General features: G+C 40.7%; 1 protein-coding gene across 1 annotated transcript in view; it reads right to left on the reverse strand.

The window, feature by feature from the left end:
* Nucleotides 1-2,862: 2,862 nt before the first annotated feature.
* Nucleotides 2,863-24,122, reverse strand: part of SLC13A5 (solute carrier family 13 member 5) — a 162,260-nt gene continuing 141,000 nt past the window's right edge. Inside the window, exons 10-12 of the mRNA XM_073616745.1 lie at nt 17,858-18,019; nt 15,357-15,494; nt 2,863-4,563 (exon numbers count right to left, since the gene is read on the reverse strand). Coding sequence (XP_073472846.1) covers nt 4,435-4,563; nt 15,357-15,494; nt 17,858-18,019 — 429 coding nt within the window. The 3' untranslated portion in view covers nt 2,863-4,434. The remainder of the gene's footprint in view (nt 4,564-15,356; nt 15,495-17,857; nt 18,020-24,122) is intronic.

Raw genomic sequence — 24,122 nt, forward strand, 5'->3', positions numbered from 1 at the left:
GACTATATCTAGCTCAATAAAGAGGAGAGGAAAGAGAAGTTTTGCAAAAAAACAAACAAAAACCTGACTAAATATAATTTAATACTGTAGAGGAGTCTTAAACTGGCGGCCCTCCAGATGTTGCAAAATTACAAGTCCCATGAGGCATTGCAAGGCTGACTGTTAGGCCCCATTCACACTAGCGCGTTTTTTGATGCATTTTGCATTTTGCAGAAATGCACGGGAATTTTTTAACATGGGTTCCTATGGAACATGTTCACATCAATGCTTTTTTGTATCTCCGCGTTTTTGGAAAGGGTCGGGGACTTTTTCTCATGCAAAATGCAGCGTTTTGCATGTAATGGTTTTCAATGGACAAGCATCAAAAACGCAAGTGCACCTTTTTTGCAGCGTTTTTGATGCGTTTTTGGTGCGTTTTTGGTGCGTTTTTGCCGGTTTTTTTTTTTTTTTTTTTTTTTTTTGTAATTTTTTTGTAAGACTGTAAAAAAAAATGAAAAAAAAAAAAAAAAAAAAAAAAACGCAAAACGCAAATCGCGGCAAAAACGCCGCTAAAACGCGGCAAAAACGCGGCTCAAAAACGCGGCAAGCATGAAAAAAAAACCTCCAAAAACGCTCAAAAGCAACATGCATAGGTGTGAATCCAGCCCAAGGCTGGATTCACACCTATGCATTTTTTGTGCTTTTTGCATTTTGCAGATTTGCACTACAGTCCATTTAACATTGTTTCCTATGGAACACGTTCTGTAGTGCAAATCTGCAAAATGCAAAAAGCACAAAAAATGCATAGGTGTGAATCCAGCCTTAGGCCTGATTCACACTTGTGCAGGTTGCAGTTTACATATTACAGGTGCATTTTGCGTTTTTTCAATAAAAATCTTTAAACCATTGAAGTCTATGGAACCAAAAACCAGGAAAAAAAACCCTAGCCCTTTCCATAAAATGCACAGATGTGAACTACATCCATAGGAAACCATGTTAAATGGACTGTAGTATGTTTGCTACAAAACTGAAAATACACTAAAAAATGCATAGGTGTGAACCAGACCTTACATACATACACGCATTTCACTTGCAGAGACATCAGTTTTCATGCACATTTCAGTGAGTTTTCTACACTTCGCAGATTCCTGCGCAGAAAAAATCTGCATGTGATACCAGTGTTGTGGCGTGAACAGGGCGCATAAAGAACAATTGTTTTCTTTGTGCCCTTGCGGAACATGTACAGAAAAACTCGCGTCTCTGCACATGGTGTGAACGAGGCCTTAGGCTCCATTCACACTAGCGCGTTTTTTGATGCATTTTGCATTTTGCAGAAATGCACGGGAATTTTTTAACATGGGTTCCTATGGAACATGTTCACATCAATGCCTTTTTGTTTCTCTGCATTTTTGGAAAGGGTCGGGGACTTTTTTTCATGCAAAAAGCAGCGTTTTGCATGTAATGGATTTCAATGGACAAGCATCAAAAACGCAAGTGCACCGTTTTTGCAGCGTTTTTGCAGTGTTTTTGCAGCGTTTTTGATGCGTTTTTGCCGTTTTTTTTTTTTTGTTTTTTTTTTTATTTTTTTTTTAATTTTTTTTTAGACTGTAAAAAAAAACTGAAAAAAAAAAAAAAAAAAACGCAAAACGCAAATCGCGGCAAAAACGCCGCAAAAACGCTGCTCAAAAACGTGGCAAGCATGAAAAAAAAACCTCCAAAAACGCTCAAAAGCCACATGCATAGGTGTGAATCGAGCCTTAGGCCCCTTTCACACTGGGGCGGTGGGGGCGTTGGCGGTAAAACAGCGCTATTTTTAGCGCTGTTTTACCGTCGTTTTTGCGGCTGTATTCGGACGCTAGCGGTGCGGTTTTAACCCCCGCTGGCAGCCGATAAAGGGTTAAACCCGCTCGTACAGAGCGGCTATAGCCGCGGTATTACCGTGGTATAGCCGCGCTGTCCCATTGATTTCAATGGGCAGGAGCGGTTTAGGAGCGGTGAACACACCGCTCCAAAGATGCGGCTCGCAGGACTTTTTTTACCGTCCTGCCAGCGCACCGCTTCAGTGTGAAAGCCCCCGGGCTTTCACACTGAACAAACAGCGGAGGCTGTTTAGGGGCGGTTTGCAGGCGGTATTTTTAGCGCAATAACGCCTGCAAACCGCCCCAGTGTGAAAGGGGCCTTAATGAAAAGAAGGGCAGTACAGGATAGAAATTTCTTTTAGAGTCTATAGAAGGAACAGGAAGCATGTGGATGATCCAAAAGTTTCCATCGTAACTGAAATATCAGTTTTTGGTGGAATGGCTCTTTAAAAAATAGAAAAAGTTCATTTGAATCTGCCAACATGCCTGTTTGAGAAAATTTAACTGTACATTATGTAACTCTAAAAATATGTTGTTTCAAAAAGTCTGTTGGTTGTAAACATCCCTTATACTGTATAAGTTATTTATATTAACAAGTCATTTACAGGAAATTTAATTTGGCACACATAAACATCTACAAAATAAGTTGATCATACAATTATACAATTTACATAAAGTTTATATTTACACAGCTTAGCATTGTGTTCACAATGACTTATGCCCATTTGAAATATCTCCTCCATGTCCTTCCCTGTACTACCTGTACAAGCACTAGAGTACTGTATATTGGCTTGCCATTCCCTGCCAAGCACGCAGTCTAAAACTGCACAGAGACAAATGATTCCCTAGAAATCAATCAGTTTCTTATTGGAAAAAGGGTAGGGACTTTTTAGTGGTGTAGCACTCAGAATAATAAAGTATATCCAAAGCCAAAACTTTTTTTTTGGGTAGAGCGGAGACGTATTAAAGTAACAAATGCTTAAGAGGGAATTTCTCCTCACTTTGAAGAGATTTTCTGTTGGAGTTTTTGGGACATGGTAAAAAAAAAAAAAAAAACTGTCAGAGGTTCTAACCATTTGCTAGTGTAACCTAAGAAAAGTTTGGATCTAGGTGTACCTAAAACTTCACAGCCTAGCCAAGAGTTCTGTTAAAGTGTAAGTAACCCCCCCCCCCCCCCCCATCGTTTTCAAGGAAGCTGCCATCTTTGCCTCTGTTTAATCCACAACTGTTTTATGGATGGGTCTACTTCCACTTTAAGTCTGAGGCTAAGACTAAGGAAAATTCTGCATAGACTGACTATTTCCATTTTTGAGGAGCCATGGTAGCACCTCAGTTATGACCCAGTCCATCTTAGCAATGGATAATTTTTAGATAAGTTCTCAGTCAGCACAAATCTGCATATCTCCATTAGACCTTAATATGCAATAGCAGAAAGTTACTGAAAAAGTCCTCTTTTTGAGTAAGTTGTAAAATGTGCAAGCTTTTTCTAGGAAAGTCTGTTTGAGAAAAATAAAAAAATTAAAAAAAGAGGAAAAATGGATTGCATTTGGTCAATGGCTGCACAGAAATGGAGATGTGTGATATATTCTTGAAGACTGCATTTCATCGGTTTACAAATTAAAGTGATTCTTTCAATAAAGGGTTGAAACTAAAGCCTACACTGTACAAAAAATGCTGTATATTTACCTGTCCGGTAGCCCATGTCTTTAAACTTCTGGGTGTGCAAACACCTGCTTCCTCCATTGCTTACTGTGATTCCCACTGTCCTCTATATCATTTCATTGATAATCTTGTATCAGCCAGAAGAAGTGACCAGAGCACGTGGTGGGGTAGCAGGTATTCAACACACTTGAAGGTGTTGGCTACCTCCTGAAGCCAAGATGAGCAACATGGTAGAGTTTGGAAACACAGACTATTAAAAAAGTAAATATACAGCATCTTTTTTTTTTTTACAGAGCAGTTTTCACTTAGTTTGGACCCTGTCTTAACATAGGTAGTTATGAAATCCTTTAGGAAAATGAGTTTCACTGTGATAATAATGTAACAGATAGGACTTGTATTTTATAATTAGCCAATAGGGGTAGAAAATGACAAAAAACCTATAATGTAACAACATTTCAGTATCACATTTTTTACTGTTACCTGTTCGACCCCACCAGATGACACCAACTGTAAGAAATTATGTTCTGTTTAGGAAGTTTAAACTAGCTTGTTTTTGTTTTTTGTTTTTTAAAATAGCTTAGCTTTCTTACCACCTGACAAAAGAAAAAAAAAAAAAAAGAACATTTACTAAGAACCCACCAACAGATAAGTCTATTTACAATGAGGATGTAATGAATAGGATTTTATAGTTTTTTTTACACAACTGGTGATGTTGAAATCCTGGTTCATGTAACCTTCAAAAGTAGTTCTTGTATTGCATTTTCATTTGTTCTGCAAGTAATCTTAGATCTTCCATTTCTATGTCCTTAGCTTTTAGAGGTCTGTTTCATCCAGCAATCTCTTTTGACAAATCCATCTCCATACAGCTCTTATGTTCATGATCAGGGAGATAAGTGTTTATAGCACAGGTATGTTGGCACAAATTAATTTTGCATCAGTTTCCATCCGTAGTATTGGCCCATGGTGGGAAAGTGTCCAAGTCGAACATGACACGACCCCAGCTGTTGATAGCTATCGTGGTACATAATACACCAATGATATTCATCATGATGCCTGTTTTCACCTAGAAATAAATAATAAGTTACCTTAACATGATTGTTGTTAAACAATGAAATACCACAAACTTGATCTAGTCCCCAGTCTAATGGAAATCTTATGATAATGCACCATTCTTTTTAACAAATTGTATTTTTAAGGTTATTTATGGCAAATCTTCAAGTGAACCTGTGCCAGGCATTTAATAATGGCTCCTGCAGCAGTTCATAATCACTGTCTCTTTGCTCTCTCATAGATCCATCTGGCTGCCAGCAAGGAACAAAAATTATTATTATTAATATTATACAGAATGTATATAGCACCAATAGTTTGCGCAAACAAATACAATGGTATGGGTTAGCACGTAACTCACTCCCCTTCCTCCCATGTGACAGCACTGGTGCTTAGTGATTGGCCTTTAGGCACCTATGGGGGTGGAGAGAGATTCTTTATTCTTGGAGCTTACACGGGTCTTCTACTCCTTGCTCCAATTGACCAAACATAGCAGCTGGGGAGCAAAGGGAAGCAAAAACTGTGCTGCATGTTGGGAGCAGAATTAAATTGAACCTGTTGCTCGACAAGGGTTTTGGTATGGTGATAAAGCACATTTTCTCATTTTCATGGCTATTATTACAAAATTTTAAAATGACTGCATTTAAAATATATAAAACCAAATTTACTTGGCGTTGGATAGAGTAGGTATGTGTTAAAACTGTCAGGTTTTTTTGTCTCCTGAGGCTCATTTGGGAGATATCTCTTCACTTTCTGTCCTATAGACACAACAGAAAGAGAGAGAAAATATTTTGAAAGTGAAGAAAATCCTCTCTTAGACAACTGTCACCAGAACATGTGTTACTGGGAGACTTCCTCTCTATTCTTGTTCCGGTGACAGCTACAAAATTTGGATTTTCCTTCATTTTTAGTTCCAGTAACAGCAGTTTCTACAGCACTTAACAGGGTTTACAACCCTTCCCCATTCCATCCAAAATGTAACATTGGGGTAAGGAAAAGCCACCTCTAGCTATACAAGTATTCCAACCAGGATTAGCAGTGGCCACAGAAGAGATCTTCTTATTGTTCAGTTTTCAGGTCCTTGAATGATTATTTTTTCAATTCAAAATACAAATTCAGCTGCTAATTTAGCAAGAAATTTTGTTGACCCAACTGCTCAGATTATGCACAGCCGGTGCTTGTCGGCTGCAATTTCTTTTTGCCAATACACAGCCTGGTTGCTGAAAATCTGTATTAGATTTGTTAATGTTGAATCTTTAAGGAAGGGCTATGTGTATATGTCCTGATTCAGTGTCCTTAGAGTACTTAGAACATAGATTCCTGTCTGCTCCCAACAAAAACAATAGCCAAGAAGACATGAAAAGAAAGGAACTTATATTCCTGTTTTGGTTTTTTCAACAGGGGAAGAAGAAAAATAGTGGCAGCAAAAGATATTATAATGCTATACATGGTTATCCTTACAGTGAAACTATAGATACAACTCTTTTCATATTAGTTTTTGGGGTGGAAGGCTTAGAACGTCTCCATTGTTGTTTGTGTCCCACCTGGGGATATTTTCCTTCAGTTTTAACCACAAAGACATAACTCTAGCAAACATTTTGGATTTCCCCTTAGCTTCTGTCTGGGAACAAAGACCACAAAAGAAAATAATAAAGATTGATCTCCTCCAACAGGAGCACAAACAATAAAAATGTGACAGAAGTTCTAACCCTTCCTCTCTATCTCTAAACAGTTTATATTAATAAAAGAAATCAAAAAAAGACTGCGCTAGAATACCTATTGAACACCTTGTATGATTAGGTAATTAATAAAAAAGCAATAAGTCAATTATTCAAAGGTAAATGAATGAAAATAGGTGAACCGAATATGACACAGATGATGACATTGAAATATATGTGTCAACTGCCAAGAATATGTCCAAAGGATTGGTGAAAATGTTCAAAAAAGAAAAGTGAGTCTCTGAAGTCAGAGCTTGATAAAGGGTGATCAAACGGTTAACACTCAGCACCCAGTGAGAAATCCTCCACCTTATAAGATATACGCTTACCAGAGGTAAGCTGGATAATAGCTTATCTATGGATATCCACTAGGGTTGTCCCGATACCAATACTAGTATCGGTATCGGCACCGATACCGAGCATTTGCCCAAGTACTTGTACTCGGGCAAATGCTCCCGATGCCTCCCCCGATACCTGAACTGTCAGCTGTGATCGGCGCGTGGGGGAGTTACAAGATTCTCCCCCAGCGGCTTTCACCAGCTTTAGTGACAGACAGCGGTGATCGCTCACAGCTGACTGTCACTGCATCCTCCTCCGTGCCCCCTCCTTTCCTCTGTCCCTCTCAGCTGTCCCCTCCGTTCTGCTCTTATCTGTCCCCTCCGTTCTGCTCTTATCTGTCCCGTCCGTTCTCCCCCTCAGTTCCTCCGTCCTCCTCCTCCTCCTTCCTTTGTGTATGGAGAGAGTCAGCTGACTCTGTCCATTCACATAACTGAAACATTGTAATCTCCTGTGATTACGATGTGTCAGTTTATGAATGGAGAGAAGCTGCGGTCTTCTCTCCATTCATTGTCAGTGCAGCTGACGCTGCAGAGAAAGGGACTGGGGATTCTCTATCCTCCGTCTCTTTCTCTGTCTCAAGGGGGAGATATCAGAGGTCTGTTAAGACCCCTGATATCTCACCAAAGCCCCCCAAAAGGGCTGATTAAAAAAAAAAAACAAAAACAATAAAGAATAAAAGAAATATTATTGTAAAAAAAAAAAAAAATAACACACACATACAACGTTCACCCCCTCCCCCCCCCCCCCCCAAAAAAAAAAGCAAGCACTGTTAAAAAAAAAAAAAAAATGAAAAAAAAAAACACTGTCACGTGACATTAAAAAAAAAGTATCGGTAATCGGTATCGGCGAGTACTTGAAAAAAAGTATCGGTACTTGTACTCGGTCCTAAAAAAGTGGTATCGGGACAACCCTAATATCCACACAGGGGACACAACTCTATGGACCTCCTCGCCAGGAAGGGGTAGACAGGAACTCTCTTGCAGCGGACCTCAGACAGCATACCAAGGGGACCCAGAAATAAAAGGAATTTCCTCCATAGTGTGAATCCGTTTTGTATTTTATTGTGAAATAAGGTAAAAGCACTTACATAAAATCTGGTTAAAATCACAGAGACAGCCGGCCGGCTAGCATACACCCGTTCGGTGAGATGAAACGATGACGTCAGCGCGTCGACCTTCCGACGTACGTTTCGTCCTATTGGACGTCGTCATGGGAACGGGCGACGCACTGACTCATCGCTACTTATAGGAACAAATCGAAACCAAGCCTCGCTGTGAAGCTCGGATGGCGTCATCACAACATCCGGTTGGAAGGGGATGTGTGTATCAAATAACATGGCATAGGCTGACGTTTCCCTCGTCAGCCAATCATAGCATCCTATTGTGAGGGAAGAGTTAGATTAGTAAAACACATTGGAGGGCGTGATCGAAAACTAATACACGCCATCTAGTGGACTGAATGAAATAAACATTCAAAACCACATACTGTTGCGTGGAAGGAAAAAATAACCAGTAAATTAAAATAGAAAAAATAAAAAAGAATTGAAAAAACTTATGTAGATAGAATTGTGATATCTAAATGTTAGAAAAAATGACTTATTGACGCCATCAGAGAATCAAAGGAAGCTTGCAAAATTGTATGAACATCATATCAATATAAATATTGTAATGCAAAAATAAAAATGAAATAAAACTCATCCAAATAATGCGTAGAGAATATCACCCCTCACATCCTACTCAGTAGATTAGATGAAATGATGATAGGATAATGGAATTTAAACCATACAGTATATTGATTTAAGAATTATCTAGAAAAGCGTTTAAATCTACGTCAACATTGAGCCCAAAGGGGGTATAACACTTCAATCTGTGTATCCAGGTCATCTCGAGTCTGGAAATCCCTCGTAAAACAGACCCTCCCCTCCAATGTGGAGTGTACCTATCAATACCTAAAAAGATAGTTTTCCTGGGGTCACGATCATGTACTTCTAGGTAGTGTCTTGAGACCGGGTGTTTGGGAAAACCAGTTAGGATGTTGGTAATATGCTCGTTAAGCCTTACGGATAAGGGGCGCTTGGTTCTTCCTACATATTGTAGGCCGCAAGGGCATTGAAGAAGGTACACCACTCGCTCTGTGGAACACGTGATAAATGGTCTAATCTCATATTCCATCTGAGTGCTGGTGGAAATGAAGTTATGTGTCCTTCTATGTGTGCAACCACTAAGGGAACAAACCCTACACCTCCTGCACTGATAAAAACCAGTCATGTATTCAAAAAATCCTTTTTTAATGAGAGGAGGATCTAAGACATTCGGAGCCACTCTATTTCTAAGCGAGGGGGCACCTCTATAAATTACCTGTGGTTTAGCCGGGAGGATAGGACCAAGCACATGGTCATTTTTAAGAACATGCCAATGTTTTTTTATTAGTTTAGATACATTGTTGTGTTGGAAGGAATAGGTGGTAATAAAAGGAATGGCGGGTAATCTCTCACGGTGAGGCTTCTTAGTTTCGAGTAAAGTACATCTATCAATCCTTTGATTCTCTGATGGCGTCAATAAGTCATTTTTTCTAACATTTAGATATCACAATTCTATCTACATAAGTTTTTTCAATTCTTTTTTATTTTTTCTATTTTAATTTACTGGTTATTTTTTCCTTCCACGCAACAGTATGTGGTTTTGAATGTTTATTTCATTCAGTCCACTAGATGGCGTGTATTAGTTTTCGATCACGCCCTCCAATGTGTTTTACTAATCTAACTCTTCCCTCACAATAGGATGCTATGATTGGCTGACGAGGGAAACGTCAGCCTATGCCATGTTATTTGATACACACATCCCCTTCCAACCGGATGTTGTGATGACGCCATCCGAGCTTCACAGCGAGGCTTGGTTTCGATTTGTTCCTATAAGTAGCGATGAGTCAGTGCGTCGCCCGTTCCCATGACGACGTCCAATAGGACGAAACGTACGTCGGAAGGTCGACGCGCTGACGTCATCGTTTCATCTCACCGAACGGGTGTATGCTAGCCGGCCGGCTGTCTCTGTGATTTTAACCAGATTTTATGTAAGTGCTTTTACCTTATTTCACAATAAAATACAAAACGGATTCACACTATGGAGGAAATTCCTTTTATTTCTGGGTCCCCTTGGTATGCTGTCTGAGGTCCGCTGCAAGAGAGTTCCTGTCTACCCCTTCCTGGCGAGGAGGTCCATAGAGTTGTGTCCCCTGTGTGGATATCCATAGATAAGCTATTATCCAGCTTACCTCTGGTAAGCGTATATCTTATAAGGTGGAGGATTTCTCACTGGGTGCTGAGTGTTAACCGTTTGATCACCCTTTATCAAGCTCTGACTTCAGAGACTCACTTTTCTTTTTTGAACATTTTCACCAATCCTTTGGACATATTCTTGGCAGTTGACACATATATTTCAATGTCATCATCTGTGTCATATTCGGTTCACCTATTTTCATTCATTTACCTTTGAATAATTGACTTATTGCTTTTTTATTAATTACCTAATCATACAAGGTGTTCAATAGGTATTCTAGCGCAGTCTTTTTTTGATTTCTTTTACATATTTGTGTGCACGCCTCACTCTAGGATTGCAGCTTGTTTTATTCTACTAATCATTAGTAGCACAACCTTTATGTTAGCGCGGTATTTTTTATGGTTTATTTTGTCTTTTCACATTTTTGTGGCTTTAATACTGCTGCTATTTATAGGTTTACCACAACCAGTGTTTTCATTGGTTTCACTTAATAATTCCTATAATGGATGTCTTTGATTATAGAGCCGCTAGGCAATTTAACACTGATGGTGTGTTTGAGTCATATAAAGAAGATGAGGGAGACCTCAGTGGCCTTTTTACGAGGCTTAAGAACTTGACCATATCTGAGATACACACTCAGTGGGACATAGCCTATCTTGACACTTATGTTAAAGGGGGTATGGTACCTAGGAGTCTTAGATGGGAGGTCAGCCCACAGAAAGGTGACGTCCAATTAGAAGAGTGGTTTAGCTATTTCAATACAGCGGGAATAGATTTTTTAAAATTTCTCATTGGTCGCAAAAAAACCAAACTCATCAGACTAGACGATGAAATCAAGATTATTAAAGAGAAACTAAACCCCCTTAAGGAGAGTAATGACTACAAAGAAAAATCGCTCTCCCTCCTCTCCTTGTTAGAAAAGGAGGAGAGAGACCAGAGAAATAAAAAGAAAAAGAAATACAATAGAGACCTATTGGACTACCAAGGGGCAGTAGTCTTTGAATGGCAAAAAAAACTGTTAGCTGAGCAAAACTCAGCTGAAAATATGGAGTGGGGTCCATCTAACCCAGGAGGACCACCCCCAGCCATGATACGTGCCCCCCCTCCATCACAGCCCAACCTTTCCGGGCCTTTCCCGAGAGGCCTTAATGGCCTCTCTGGCAGGTCCCAACAAGGGACACAACCCTCTTCCTTTAGACGAGGGGGTGGGGAGAGGGGTGGTGCTCCATCTTATTACCCGCCCTCACAATCAAGACGATCTCGTGGGACAGGTGGTTCTAACCATGGAGGACGTGGGAGGGGTAGAGGTTTTGGTAATAAAAGACCTATGGGTGGTCACCCTATTGGGGGTAGACCACACGATCAATACAATGGATATGAGGACCATTTGCCATCTCCCCGCATTTTTAATTTGAAGCCCACCCAGACCGTTCTTATGGCCCCAATTATGACCCCAATACAGGGTACTATGAAGGTAGGTCTCGAGAATTCCAGAATTCTGGACCCAGAAATTACAGCAGAGGGTACTCGGAATACAATATTAGTACCCACAATCAATTTTACCCTTTAAGCGACCTCGATGGCCCCCCTACCAGTTCTACTATCATGGAAGTACGCAATGAATTGGCTCCACAGTTCCATCCCAGATTGGGGGGACCCATGGATGATGGGAACATACCGGGCCCCTCCAACTCCAATTACCAGCAATGGGGTTTTCACAGGCCAGGCCAAGGCACCAAAAGGCCAGCCGACCAAAGAGAGGAACTAGAGGGGGGAGGCGGGTGCGATCTAAAAAGGATAAAAGCATAACCAGTAATGGCATATTTAATTTAAGTTCTGTTTCCTTAAATGATTCTGAGAAATCCTTACTCAACAAGGGTCTCAAATTTGCACCACCGAGAGGTTTAAATAAGTTTCAAACTTTTATAGATGTGCACAAATTTGTCCGTAAGGTCAATATTAAGAGATATTTAACCTCTAACCCTATCACTAATACTATAACTGGTCCCAATGAGTACCGTCACTCTGGGTTATCAAATGCCTCCCTTTTCAATCCTCCTGGAGCTGTAGCCCCTTCATTGAAGGTGTTCAAGGATCTAGTCCTTAAAGATTTAGAGGAATTACCCCTTAAAAGAGTATATTTTGACAGGAATTTGAAAACTGGTTTGGACTCTTTGTGTCACAACAAAAACTTAGTAATCAGACCAGCAGATAAGGGGGGTGGCATTATAGTTCTGGACAGGAATGATTACCTCAAAGAAATGTCTAACATATTGGGGGATCGTGACACCTATACCCCCCTTAGATCAGACCCAAAAGTTCAGTATAAAAAAGAATTGGAGGTGCTGATTAAGTTTGGATCAGAGCAGGGTATCCTAAATAACAAGGAGAAATCCTATTTGGTACCGAAAGCCCCCCGTACCCCTGTTCTTTATTACCTGCCAAAAATTCACAAGCATCCTACCTGCCCCCCGGGACGTCCAATTGTTAGTGGAATTGATTCCGTATCATCCCGGGTGGGCAGGTATATAGATTTCTACCTGCAGCCATTAGTTACTAAGATGCCGTCGTACCTAAAGGATACCCGTCATGTAATCAATTTGCTCTCCAATTATACCCCTGGGCCCAATTGGTGGTTGGTGACAGCGGACGTCGCCTCATTGTACACCGTAATACCCCATGACTTGGGGTTGTTTGCGGTTGAATATTATCTTAGACGAGATTCGTCATTGTTTGATGAACAAATATGTTTCATCATGCAATTACTCCACTTTGTGGCCACTAGAAATTATTTTTGGTTTGGGGGTCAGTTTTATAGGCAGGACAGGGGGGTCGCCATGGGGGCAAAATATGCCCCCAGCTTGGCGAACCTCTTTATGGCCCTGTGGGAGGAGGATGTCATCTATGCCCAACAGAAACCTCAGGTGGTGTTGTGGGCTAGATACATAGATGACATCCTCCTCCTATGGAATGGTGATCGTGATGATCTCGATGCATATATGGTGGGGTTGAATAACAATGACCGGGGGATCCAACTTTCATATGAGGCCAGCCAGTCCGAGATTAATTTCTTGGACCTAAAGATTGGTGTGAAGGATGGGGAATTCACCACAGCCACCTTCTTTAAAAACACAGATCGGAATTCCTACATACCGACTGACAGCTGCCACTATGAGGCCTGGTTGAAGTCTGTGCCGAAAAGCCAATTTATCCGTTTAAAACGTAATTGTTCTAACCATGCTGAATTTCTAGCCCAAGCGGATATTCTATTAAAACGTTTCCTAGAAAAGGGCTACGTGGAGACATCTCTGAGGAACACATTGGATGAAGTGGCCAAGATTGATAGATGTACTTTACTCGAAACTAAGAAGCCTCACCGTGAGAGATTACCCGCCATTCCTTTTATTACCACCTATTCCTTCCAACATAACAATGTAGCTAAACTAATAAAAAAACATTGGCATGTTCTTAAAAATGACCATGTGCTTGGTCCTATCCTCCCGGCTAAACCACAGGTAATTTATAGAGGTGCCCCCTCGCTTAGAAATAGAGTGGCTCCGAATGTCTTAGATCCTCCTCTCATTAAAAAAGGATTTTTTGAATACATGACTGGTTTTTATCAGTGCAGGAGGTGTAGGGTTTGTTCCCTTAGTGGTTGCACACATAGAAGGACACATAACTTCATTTCCACCAGCACTCAGATGGAATATGAGATTAGACCATTTATCACGTGTTCCACAGAGCGAGTGGTGTACCTTCTTCAATGCCCTTGCGGCCTACAATATGTAGGAAGAACCAAGCGCCCCTTATCCGTAAGGCTTAACGAGCATATTACCAACATCCTAACTGGTTTTCCCAAACACCCGGTCTCAAGACACTACCTAGAAGTACATGATCGTGACCCCAGGAAAACTATCTTTTTAGGTATTGATAGGTACACTCCACATTGGAGGGGAGGGTCTGTTTTACGAGGGATTTCCAGACTCGAGATGACCTGGATACACAGATTGAAGTGTTATACCCCCTTTGGGCTCAATGTTGACGTAGATTTAAACGCTTTTCTAGATAATTCTTAAATCAATATACTGTATGGTTTAAATTCCATTATCCTATCATCATTTCATCTAATCTACTGAGTAGGATGTGAGGGGTGATATTCTCTACGCATTATTTGGATGAGTTTTATTTCATTTTTATTTTTGCATTACAATATTTATATTGATATGATGTTCATACAATTTTGCAAGCTTCCTTTGATTCTCTGATGGCGTCAATAAGTCATTTTTTCTAACATTTAGATATCACAATTCTATCTACATAAGTTTTTTCAATTCTTTTTTATTTTTTCTATTTTAATTTACTGGTTATTTTTTCCTTCCACGCAACAGTATGTGGTTTTGAATGTTTATTTCATTCAGTCCACTAGATGGCGTGTATTAGTTTTCGATCACGCCCTCCAATGTGTTTTACTAATCTAACTCTTCCCTCACAATAGGATGCTATGATTGGCTGACGAGGGAAACGTCAGCCTATGCCATGTTATTTGATACACACATCCCCTTCCAACCGGATGTTGTGATGACGCCATCCGAGCTTCACAGCGAGGCTTGGTTTCGATTTGTTCCTATAAGTAGCGATGAGTCAGTGCGTCGCCCGTTCCCATGACGACGTCCAATAGGACGAAACGTACGTCGGAAGGTCGACGCGCTGACGTCATCGTTTCATCTCACCGAACGGGTGTATGCTAGCCGGCCGGCTGTCTCTGTGATTTTAACCAGATTTTATGTAAGTGCTTTTACCTTATTTCACAATAAAATACAAAACGGATTCACACTATGGAGGAAATTCCTTTTATTTCTGGGTCCCCTTGGTATGCTGTCTGAGGTCCGCTGCAAGAGAGTTCCTGTCTACCCCTTCCTGGCGAGGAGGTCCATAGAGTTGTGTCCCCTGTGTGGATATCCATAGATAAGCTATTATCCAGCTTACCTCTGGTAAGCGTATATCTTATAAGGTGGAGGATTTCTCACTGGGTGCTGAGTGTTAACCGTTTGATCACCCTTTATCAAGCTCTGACTTCAGAGACTCACTTTTCTTTTTTGAACATTTTCACCAATCCTTTGGACATATTCTTGGCAGTTGACACATATATTTCAATGTCATCATCTGTGTCATATTCGGTTCACCTATTTTCATTCATTTACCTTTGAATAATTGACTTATTGCTTTTTTATTAATTACCTAATCATACAAGGTGTTCAATAGGTATTCTAGCGCAGTCTTTTTTTGATTTCTTTTACATATTTGTGTGCACGCCTCACTCTAGGATTGCAGCTTGTTTTATTCTACTAATCATTAGTAGCACAACCTTTATGTTAGCGCGGTATTTTTTATGGTTTAGTTTATATTAATAACTTGCCAGATTGCATATTTATATGTATAATTAGTGCATAAAGACTGTACATTATAAAGAAACTTACCATATCAGACACATGGAGATGACCATATGAGAAGACAATAGCATTAGGGGGTGTGGCGACAGGTAACATGAAAGCAAAGGAGGTGCTCAGAGTACAAGGAATCATTATGTACAATGGATTAACCATAATAGATTTTGCCTAGGATACAGACAAAAAGAAATAGATGAATCATTTAGTGACCTGTGGTATTTTCACCTTTATTGTTACCAAAAGGTTAATTCAACCTCCAGGTAGTATTACCAAATTCAGAACAGTATGGCACAATCTCTGCATAACCTATATGAGCCATGGGTAGTACAACACATGGTCCCTATTCTTTTGCACCCACTGACATATTTGAAGATTAAATACTGTATATAAACAAGCTTTTACAGGGTTCAAACAGTTTACTAATACTACACACTGAATTCACCATGAATATTATTTTTCTTTTAACATAGTTGTTCAAAGGACAAGGAGAAATGAAAAGGTTGTTAAAACTGTGTTTGTAGCACCTATATTTAACCTACCTGGCGGTATTCCCGAGTCTGGCTCGGGGTGGAATTTCAGAACCAAAAGCGGTAACCCCGAGCCAGACTCGGGATCTCATTGCAGGATCCAGGAAGAGCTTACTTACCTTGTCCCCCGGATCCTGCGATGTCTCCCCGCAGTGTGAGCGGCTCGTCCTCCGCTCGATTCATCACGGAGCCGAGCTCTGTTCCCTGCGAGCGTTGCGACGCACGGGGACGGAGAACAGCGCCAAATTCAAAAAGTGAAACACACACTATACATTCAGTATACTGTAATCCTACAGATTACATTACTGTATGAAATTATTTCACCTCCCTTTTGTCCCTAGTGGTTTCTCCAGTGCCCTGCATGCAGTTTTATATTATAAAAACTGTTCTTTCTGCCTGGAAACTGGAGATTGTCCATAGCAACCAAAACCGTCCCTTTACATCAAAAGGGGTATTAGACCAGCTAGAAAACAGCGATAATAAATTAGAATCACTCGCAGAATTGAGTGATAGTGATTTGTGGGAAAATCCGTCACCAAACACTGAAAAGAAATGACAGTGACAATTCTGCAACTGAGCAAATTTTAGTGTTTTTGATTTGATTACATTATTGAATAATTGTTATTATTATTATATTATTATTTGGTATAATTATTTATAGTTATTTATTATATTATCATTTATGATTTTGTGTTTCAAACTTTATCATACCCGGGATGTCTACTAGACTCTGGTTTGGACAGATTTAAGTGAGTTATTCCTAAGAATTACAGGCCTACATTATAAAATGCCAAATTTCCATGCGAAATAATGGTACCGCTTTCAGCATTAAAAATATGAAATAATCATACCTCCAGGGAGGATAATTATGATTTTCAGAAGACTGTAAGAAATGGTATGAACCGGTGTATCTGAACAGTCAATGTTTATCCTAATAATCAGATTTCAATTGAAATGCCTCAAAGCAAACTGTTAAATTTGGATTCTAAATTAAGTGGCACTGGAATATTGAAGCCCTATCTAACTGACTACACTGAGACCTTAAAAGACTGGGTCCAGTACTAATTGATTCTGGAAATCTAAGTGGGAGCATAATTAAAACAGATTTCTTAGTTTTAGGTAGAAGTTTAGATTTGGACTTTAGTGTTGTCATGGGCTTATGACAACATGCACAGCTCTCTCTCTCACTCTCGTGAGAGTTTGCCAGGAAGGGAGGGGGGAATGAGTCATAAGAGGGCCAAGGAAAGCTGCAGGGCTGCAGAGCTGGAGGTGTGCCTCTGTGTAAATCCAGGAAGTGAAAAGGCAGCAGCTTCAGCTGCCCACAGTTGAAATGGATGCAGCCAGACTCAGTGGAGGGAGATTTCTGTAGCATATTTGGCAAGTACAGAATCACAGTATATATAAAATAATATGCAAAGTGGTTGGAGGGAAGCTTCAGAATGGCAAAGATGTTTTTATTACAAATTATGTGAGCAGACTGCAGTTCCTCTTTAAAGTGGTTGTAAACCCTCACATATACCCACTGAAGTGAACAGCCTCAGATGATGAACAGAGATGAAACAAATCTTCCTACATAGGTATATTTACTTGTATATCTGTTGTCTTACCCGCTCTACACTCCTTCCAAAGTACAGATTGTGTTAAGAACTTTCTTCATCTGTCAGCAGCATGTAGGGAAGGGTGGACTGCAGTTACAGTGTGTGAGAGCTGATTGGAGGAAAGGAACTCACCCACCTCCACACAGCAGAAGAACTGTGTTGTGAATAGACAAGCTCCGTTCTGAGCTCTCCCTCCCCCTCCCACAAATTTATCTCATGTGTCCTGGAAAACTTCTCAGAAGTGACTCATGCTGATAACAAAGGAATGCAGCACCAGAGAGAAACCACACTTAGAGCTTTGGAGAGAGATAAGTAAGCACCGCAGTTCAAATTCCATGACTGGGGTTTACAACCACTTTAAGAATCACAAGAATGGTAAAGGCTTCATATGGTTTAATAAACCTACCATGGAGGCCAGGATGGGAAGGAAAAGAGTTGCTGTAGCAACATTGCTGGCACATTCAGTAAAAACAGCGATCATTAATGACAGGATAATGGCGATGGCCCAAGCTGGAATGCTGTGAAGAAACATCATCTGCCGACCAAGCCATGAAGAAAGACCAGATGCCTGTGGGGTAGAGGAACCAATAGCAGATATGGTATTGATCATATCATTTTTATGATAAAAACATTGTCCAAAGACTTTGTGTAACATACATTCATCCATAGCAACCAGTCACATTTCACCATAGTCATGTCAGTTAATGATAATTTATGATTAGTTGACATGGGTTGCTGCATTTCACACAACAGTTGCTTTTCATCTTACTTTATAAGGACAATTACACCAACTCATAAATTGAGCCTTGTGTGAGAAAATTTGTTATAAGAACAACGTGCAGCACTAATGAAATACAAATACTACACATCTAGTGATATACAAACAATTGAAGAAAATATATACAATTACAATAGTTAGGCCATAAAGAACAATAAGGAAGAGTCGTGGCTGCCAAGCATTTGTTGTAATGGAATCGCCTAACAATGGCAGTAGGGTGTTGGGAAACAACACTAGGGTCCTTGGTCTGAACCCTATCCAAGACACTATCTGAATGGGGTTTGGATGTTCTCCCTGTGCTTGTGTTAATTTACTCTAAATACATGCTGGTGATATTGTGCATGATGTGAGATCCGATCCGCAGCTATTTCTGTGAAGGTGAAGTGGCGATGCTAACAACCTGATTTACCATCAGAATTAAGCCTCGTACACACGGTACGATTGTTGGCCAACCGAGCGTCTGATTTTTGTCAAAAGGGCGTGTGCCAGGATCTTGTCTTGCATACTAACGGTACACAATTGTCGTGCCACAAACAGGAACGTAGTAACGTACTATGAGGAATTTCAGCTCTTGAGCGCCACTCTTTGGGCCCCTTCTGCTAATTTTGTGTTTGGTGAGCACTGATTCCGAGCTTGCATGTTTGTACTTTCGACTTTTGTGTGATTGATTTGTGTACTGACCATACGAAAATCTGAAGTCAAACCGTTGTCCGCCGAAAATTTACTAGCTTGTCATCCAACATTTGTTGGCCGAAAGTTGGACAACAATTGTCAAAAGGAGCGTACTAACGGTAAGATTTTAGGACAACAGTCTGTCAACAGACAATCCCCTGCCAACAATCGTACCATGTGTAGGAGGCTTTATTAACCCATTGTGGTGTGCCTTTGTGGTAATATATGGTCCCTGGTAAGCTGCCTGATCACAACGGTGTGAGGAACATGTTTGCTTTTTTGGTTTAACACTGAATAGTCTGGGAAAATTATCCCTGCAATAACTTGTTGGACACTGCTTGAATCACTACATTTTTTTTAATTACATTTGGGCACTAGGACTCACTAACTTTTCTAATTGTATGTATTTTTTCAATTATTTCTATATCACTAGATGTGTAATATAAAAAGAAAGAAGATGTGAAGGGGCAAGTGGAGCTACCTATATGTCAAAAAGTGCTCTACCAAATCACTCTATAGTGGCTAAGTATTAAAAGACACAGTGTTATTGTGGAATAAATTATAACAAAACAGTTTCCATAAAGGTGATAGTGTAATAGTGTATCAAACCAGTAGCTTTAGTACTCACCTACTGGGGTAGGTGAGGTGTGATAGATATTACACTATCACCTTTACGGAAACTGTTTTGTTAAAATTTATTCGACAATAACACTGTGTCTTTTCATACTTAGCCACTATAGAGTGATTTGGTAGAGCACTATTTGACATATAGGTAGCGCCACTCGCCCCTTCACATCTTCTTTCTTTTTATATTTTAGAGCCCTCTTACAGGGTTTTTTTTGGGGAGGCTGCAACCTTCACACACGTCCTAAGCGCAGACCTTCCTAATTAATTTATTTACTAGATGTGTAATATTTGTATTTCAATAGAGCTGCACATTATTCTTATAGTTTGTTTGTCTGGTATCACAGGTGTGTGCTAGCTGCTTTTAATTATTAACCCTTATTACCCCTGAGTTCAGTAGTAGATTTATTTTGTTCTATTTTGAAATAATTTGTTATCTGTAGACTAGGGCTTTTTTTAAGCAGGAACGCGGGGGAACGCAGTTCCGGCACTTCCAGCTCTGAATGTATGTAATGGCAAGGGGTGCTGGGGTTTACTGGAGGGTCTATTGATGCTGGCTGCTGGGGTATCTATTGTTGCTGGAGGGGATCTATTTTTACAGGGGGAGAGTCTATTGTTGCTGGGGAGGTCAGTTGTCACTGGTGGGGGATCTAATGTTGCTGGGGGACTCTTATGCTACTGGGAGACAATTGTTTCTGGAAGACATCTACTGTTAAGGGAGAGGTCTATTGTTGCTAGCTGTTCAGAGTCTATTGTTGCTGGGGGTGCTCCGTTGTTGCTGGCTACAGGGGATCTATTTTACGTCCTATCATTAACAAATACACCACAAATTGATACTTGGTTCTGTACCCATTACTGAGAGGTGGGTAGGGGGTGGAACCAAGGAATGGTGCTCCGAGGTGGGTACAAAGTGGAACCAAGGAATGGTTCTCAGAGGTGGGTAGAGAGTGAAACCAAAGAATGGTGCTCGGAGGTGGGTAGGGAGTGGAACCAAAGAATGGTGCTCGGAGGTGGGTAGGGAGTGGAACCAAAGAATGGTGCTTGGAGGTGGGTAGGGAGTGGAACCAAGGAATGGTGCTCGTAGGTGGGTAGGGGGTGGAACCAAGGAATGGTGCTCGGAGGTGGGTAGGGGGTGGAACCAAGGAATGGTGCTCGGAGGTGGGTAGGGGGTGGAACCAAGGAATGGTGCTTGGAGGTGGGTAGGTAGTGGAACCAAGGAACAATGCTCAGAGGTAGGTAGGGAGTGGAACCAAGGAACGGTGCTCGGAGGTGGGTAGGGAGCGGGACCAAGGAATGGTGCTCAGAGGTGGGTAGGGAGTGAAACCAAGGAATGGTGCTCGGAGGTGGGTAGGGGGTGGAACCAAGGAATGGTGCTCGGAGGTGGGTAGGGAGTGGAACCAAGGAACGGTGCTCAGAGTTGGGTAGGGAGTGGAACCAAGGGATGGCGCTCGGAGGTGGGTAGGGAGTGAAACCATGGAATGGTGCTCGGAGGTGGGTAGGGGGTGGAACCAAGGAATGGTGCTCTGAGGTGGGTAGGGAGTGAAACCAAGGAATGGTACTTGGAGGTGGGTAGGGGGTGGAAACAAGGAATGGTGCTCGGAGGTGGGTAGGGGATGGAACCAAGGAATGGTGCTCGGAGGTGGGTAGGGGGTGGAAAAAAGGAATGGTGCTCGGAGGCGGACACAAGAGGTGACTCGGAAGTAGGGAGTTCCTGCACCTATTCTCTAAGAAAAAAAGCCCTGCCGTAGACACTAGAAAGTAGCTGTTATCTTAGTGCTGGCTTGAAAAGAAGTTGTTCCTGCAAGCAACATATTCAGATATGTAAGGACCAAAATTTCAAGTAGGCAACCATTACCAGCAGAACAAATGAATAATGGAGTTGTTTAACTAATACACAGTTTTATATTTTTGGTTTCTGAGAGAGATTATTTACTTTTTAATTTATGAAAAAGAACAGTGTCCATTTAATCTAAACGCAGACAAATGATTCAGAATGGGAATTACTCCGTCAAGTGGATCATCTTCTTGAATAGATGCTATTTATGCAGTCATATCAATTCTCCACTACCATGTCATTAAGAAATCTTAAAAATCCGGAGAAGAAAGGGAATTGTATGTTGTCCTCTTCTGAATCTGCAGCAGAGGACCTCTTTAAAGCCCAAAAGTTATCATCTTTAACCAAATTACATTTGTGTCCGTGGGGTCTTCATAGAAGAGAAGAGATGGTAGGCAACACCTAGAAGAGCGGCTATGGTATTCTAATAGATGAATAAGGAATGATGCTAGATTTATTAGGTATGAGAAACAAATGGGGAGTGCCCAAGAGAGAGAAAGGAGTATAGGAGTCTAAAATTAACATACAGTGCCTTGAAAAGGTGTTCATACCCCTTGAACTTTTCCACATTTTGTCATGTTACAACCAAAAAGGTAAATATATTTTATTGGCATTTTATGTGATAGACCAACACAAAGTTACACATAATTGTGAAGTGGAAGGAAAATGATAAATGGTTTTCCAAATTCTTTACAAATAACTATTGAAAAAGTGCGGCGCGCATTTGTATTCAGCCCCCTTTACTCTGATACCCCTAACTAAAATTTAGTGGAACCAATTGTCTTCAGAAGTCACCTCATTAGTAAATAGAGTCCACCTTTGTGTAATTTAATCTCAGTATAAATACAGCTGTTCTGTGAAGGCCTCAGAAGTTTGTTAGAGAACCTTAGTGAACAAACAGCATCATGAAAGACAAGGAACACACCAGTCAGGGATAAAGTTGAGAAGAAGTTTAAAGCGGGGTTAGGTTATAAAAAATATTCAGAGTTTTGAACAACTCATGGAGCACTGTTCAATCCATCATCAAAAAATGGAAAGAGTATGGCACAACTGCCAACCTACCAACACATGGCTGTCCACCAAAACTGATAGGCCGGGCAAGAGATCATTAATCAGAGAAGCAGCCAAGAGGCTCATGGTAACTCTGGAGGAGCTGCAGAGATCCACAGCTCAGGTGGGAGAACTAGGACAACTATAAATTGTGCACTCCACAAATCTGGCCTTTATGGAACATCGGCAAGAAGAAAACCATTGTTGAAAGAAAGCCATAAGAAGTTCTGTTTGCAATTTGCGAGAAGCCATGTGGGGGACACAGCAAACATGTGGAAGAAGGTGCTCTGGTCAAATGAGACCAACATTGAACTTTTTGGCCTTAAAGAAAAACGCTATGTATGGCTGAAAACTACCACTGTACATCACCCTTAACACACCATACCCACCGTCAAAACATGGTGGTGGCAGCATCATGTTGTGTGGATGCTTTTCTTCAGCAGGGACAGGGAAGCTGGTCAGAGTTGATGGGAAGATGGATGGAGCCAAATAGAGTCTGCGAAAGACTTGAGACTGGGGCGGCGGTTCACCTTCCAGCAGGACAACGACCCTAAACATACAGCCAGAGCTTCAGTGGAATGGTTTAGATCAAAGCATATTCATTATTAGAATGGCCCAATCAAAGTCCACACGTAAATCCAATTGAGAATCTGTGTCAAGACTTGAAAATTGCTGTTCACAGACGTTCTCCATCCAATCTGACAGAGAGTTTGAGCTATTATGCAAAGAAGAGTGGGCAAAAATTTCACTCTCTAGATGTGCAAAGCTGGTAGAGACCTACCCAAAAAGATTTGCAGCTGTAATTGAAGGTGGTTCTACAAAATTTTGACTCGGGGGGCTGAATACAAATGCACACCACACTTTTCAGATATTTATTTGTAAAAAATTGTGAAAACCATTTATCATTTTACTTCTACTTCATAATTATGTGCCACTTTGTGTTGGTCTATCACATAACATCCCAATAAAATACATTTACGTTTTTGGTTGTAACATGACAAAATGTGGAAAACTTTAGGGGCATGATTACTTTTCCAAGGTACTGTAGATGATAATCAAGAAACACCAAATAAACTAGGCAAAAAAGTGAAACAAACATTAAAGGGCAAATAATAATTAGGGGAATGAAATGGCAGGTAAGGCACCATAACTCTTTAAAGACAGGTGGCCAATAAGAATGCTTCTCTGTGTAAGGTGCATCATCCTGATGGGTTGACAACAGAAGTGAGAATGGTGCACTTTTCCAATATACCTCAAGTTTTAGTAAGGGGAATGTGTCAAGCTTGTTTCTTCCTTCAACTTCCCTCCATATCTGGACATGTGGCAGGTATTTCACAGGGCAATTTACTCATTTGATACCTAACACCACCACACACATGACATTGCCAAATACACACATTTTACAATGCTCAAACTAATTCTTAAAATGTAAGCTGCAGCTGTACACTCATCATAGGACATCGTCCAGTCAATATTCTATTATTTCATTCTCTTGGCATAAGTTCATACAATAGGACAGAATGTTCAGCCAAGTAAAAGCTTTCCTATGAAAGCTACAATTTTCTCTTGGTAACATTATAGTTTCTCTGTTGAACTATTTCCATTTTAAAAGTTGATTTTTATCTGATTATGCAGATAGAGACAACATTAAAGGAGCATATCAGTTCTTAGTGCCCTGGACCAACAGGGAACCTTGGAGAATCGCCAGAACAC

The sequence above is a fragment of the Aquarana catesbeiana genome, linkage group LG02 (genome assembly GCF_042186555.1).
Source record: "Aquarana catesbeiana isolate 2022-GZ linkage group LG02, ASM4218655v1, whole genome shotgun sequence".
In the NCBI taxonomy this organism is placed as follows: domain Eukaryota; kingdom Metazoa; phylum Chordata; class Amphibia; order Anura; family Ranidae; genus Aquarana; species Aquarana catesbeiana.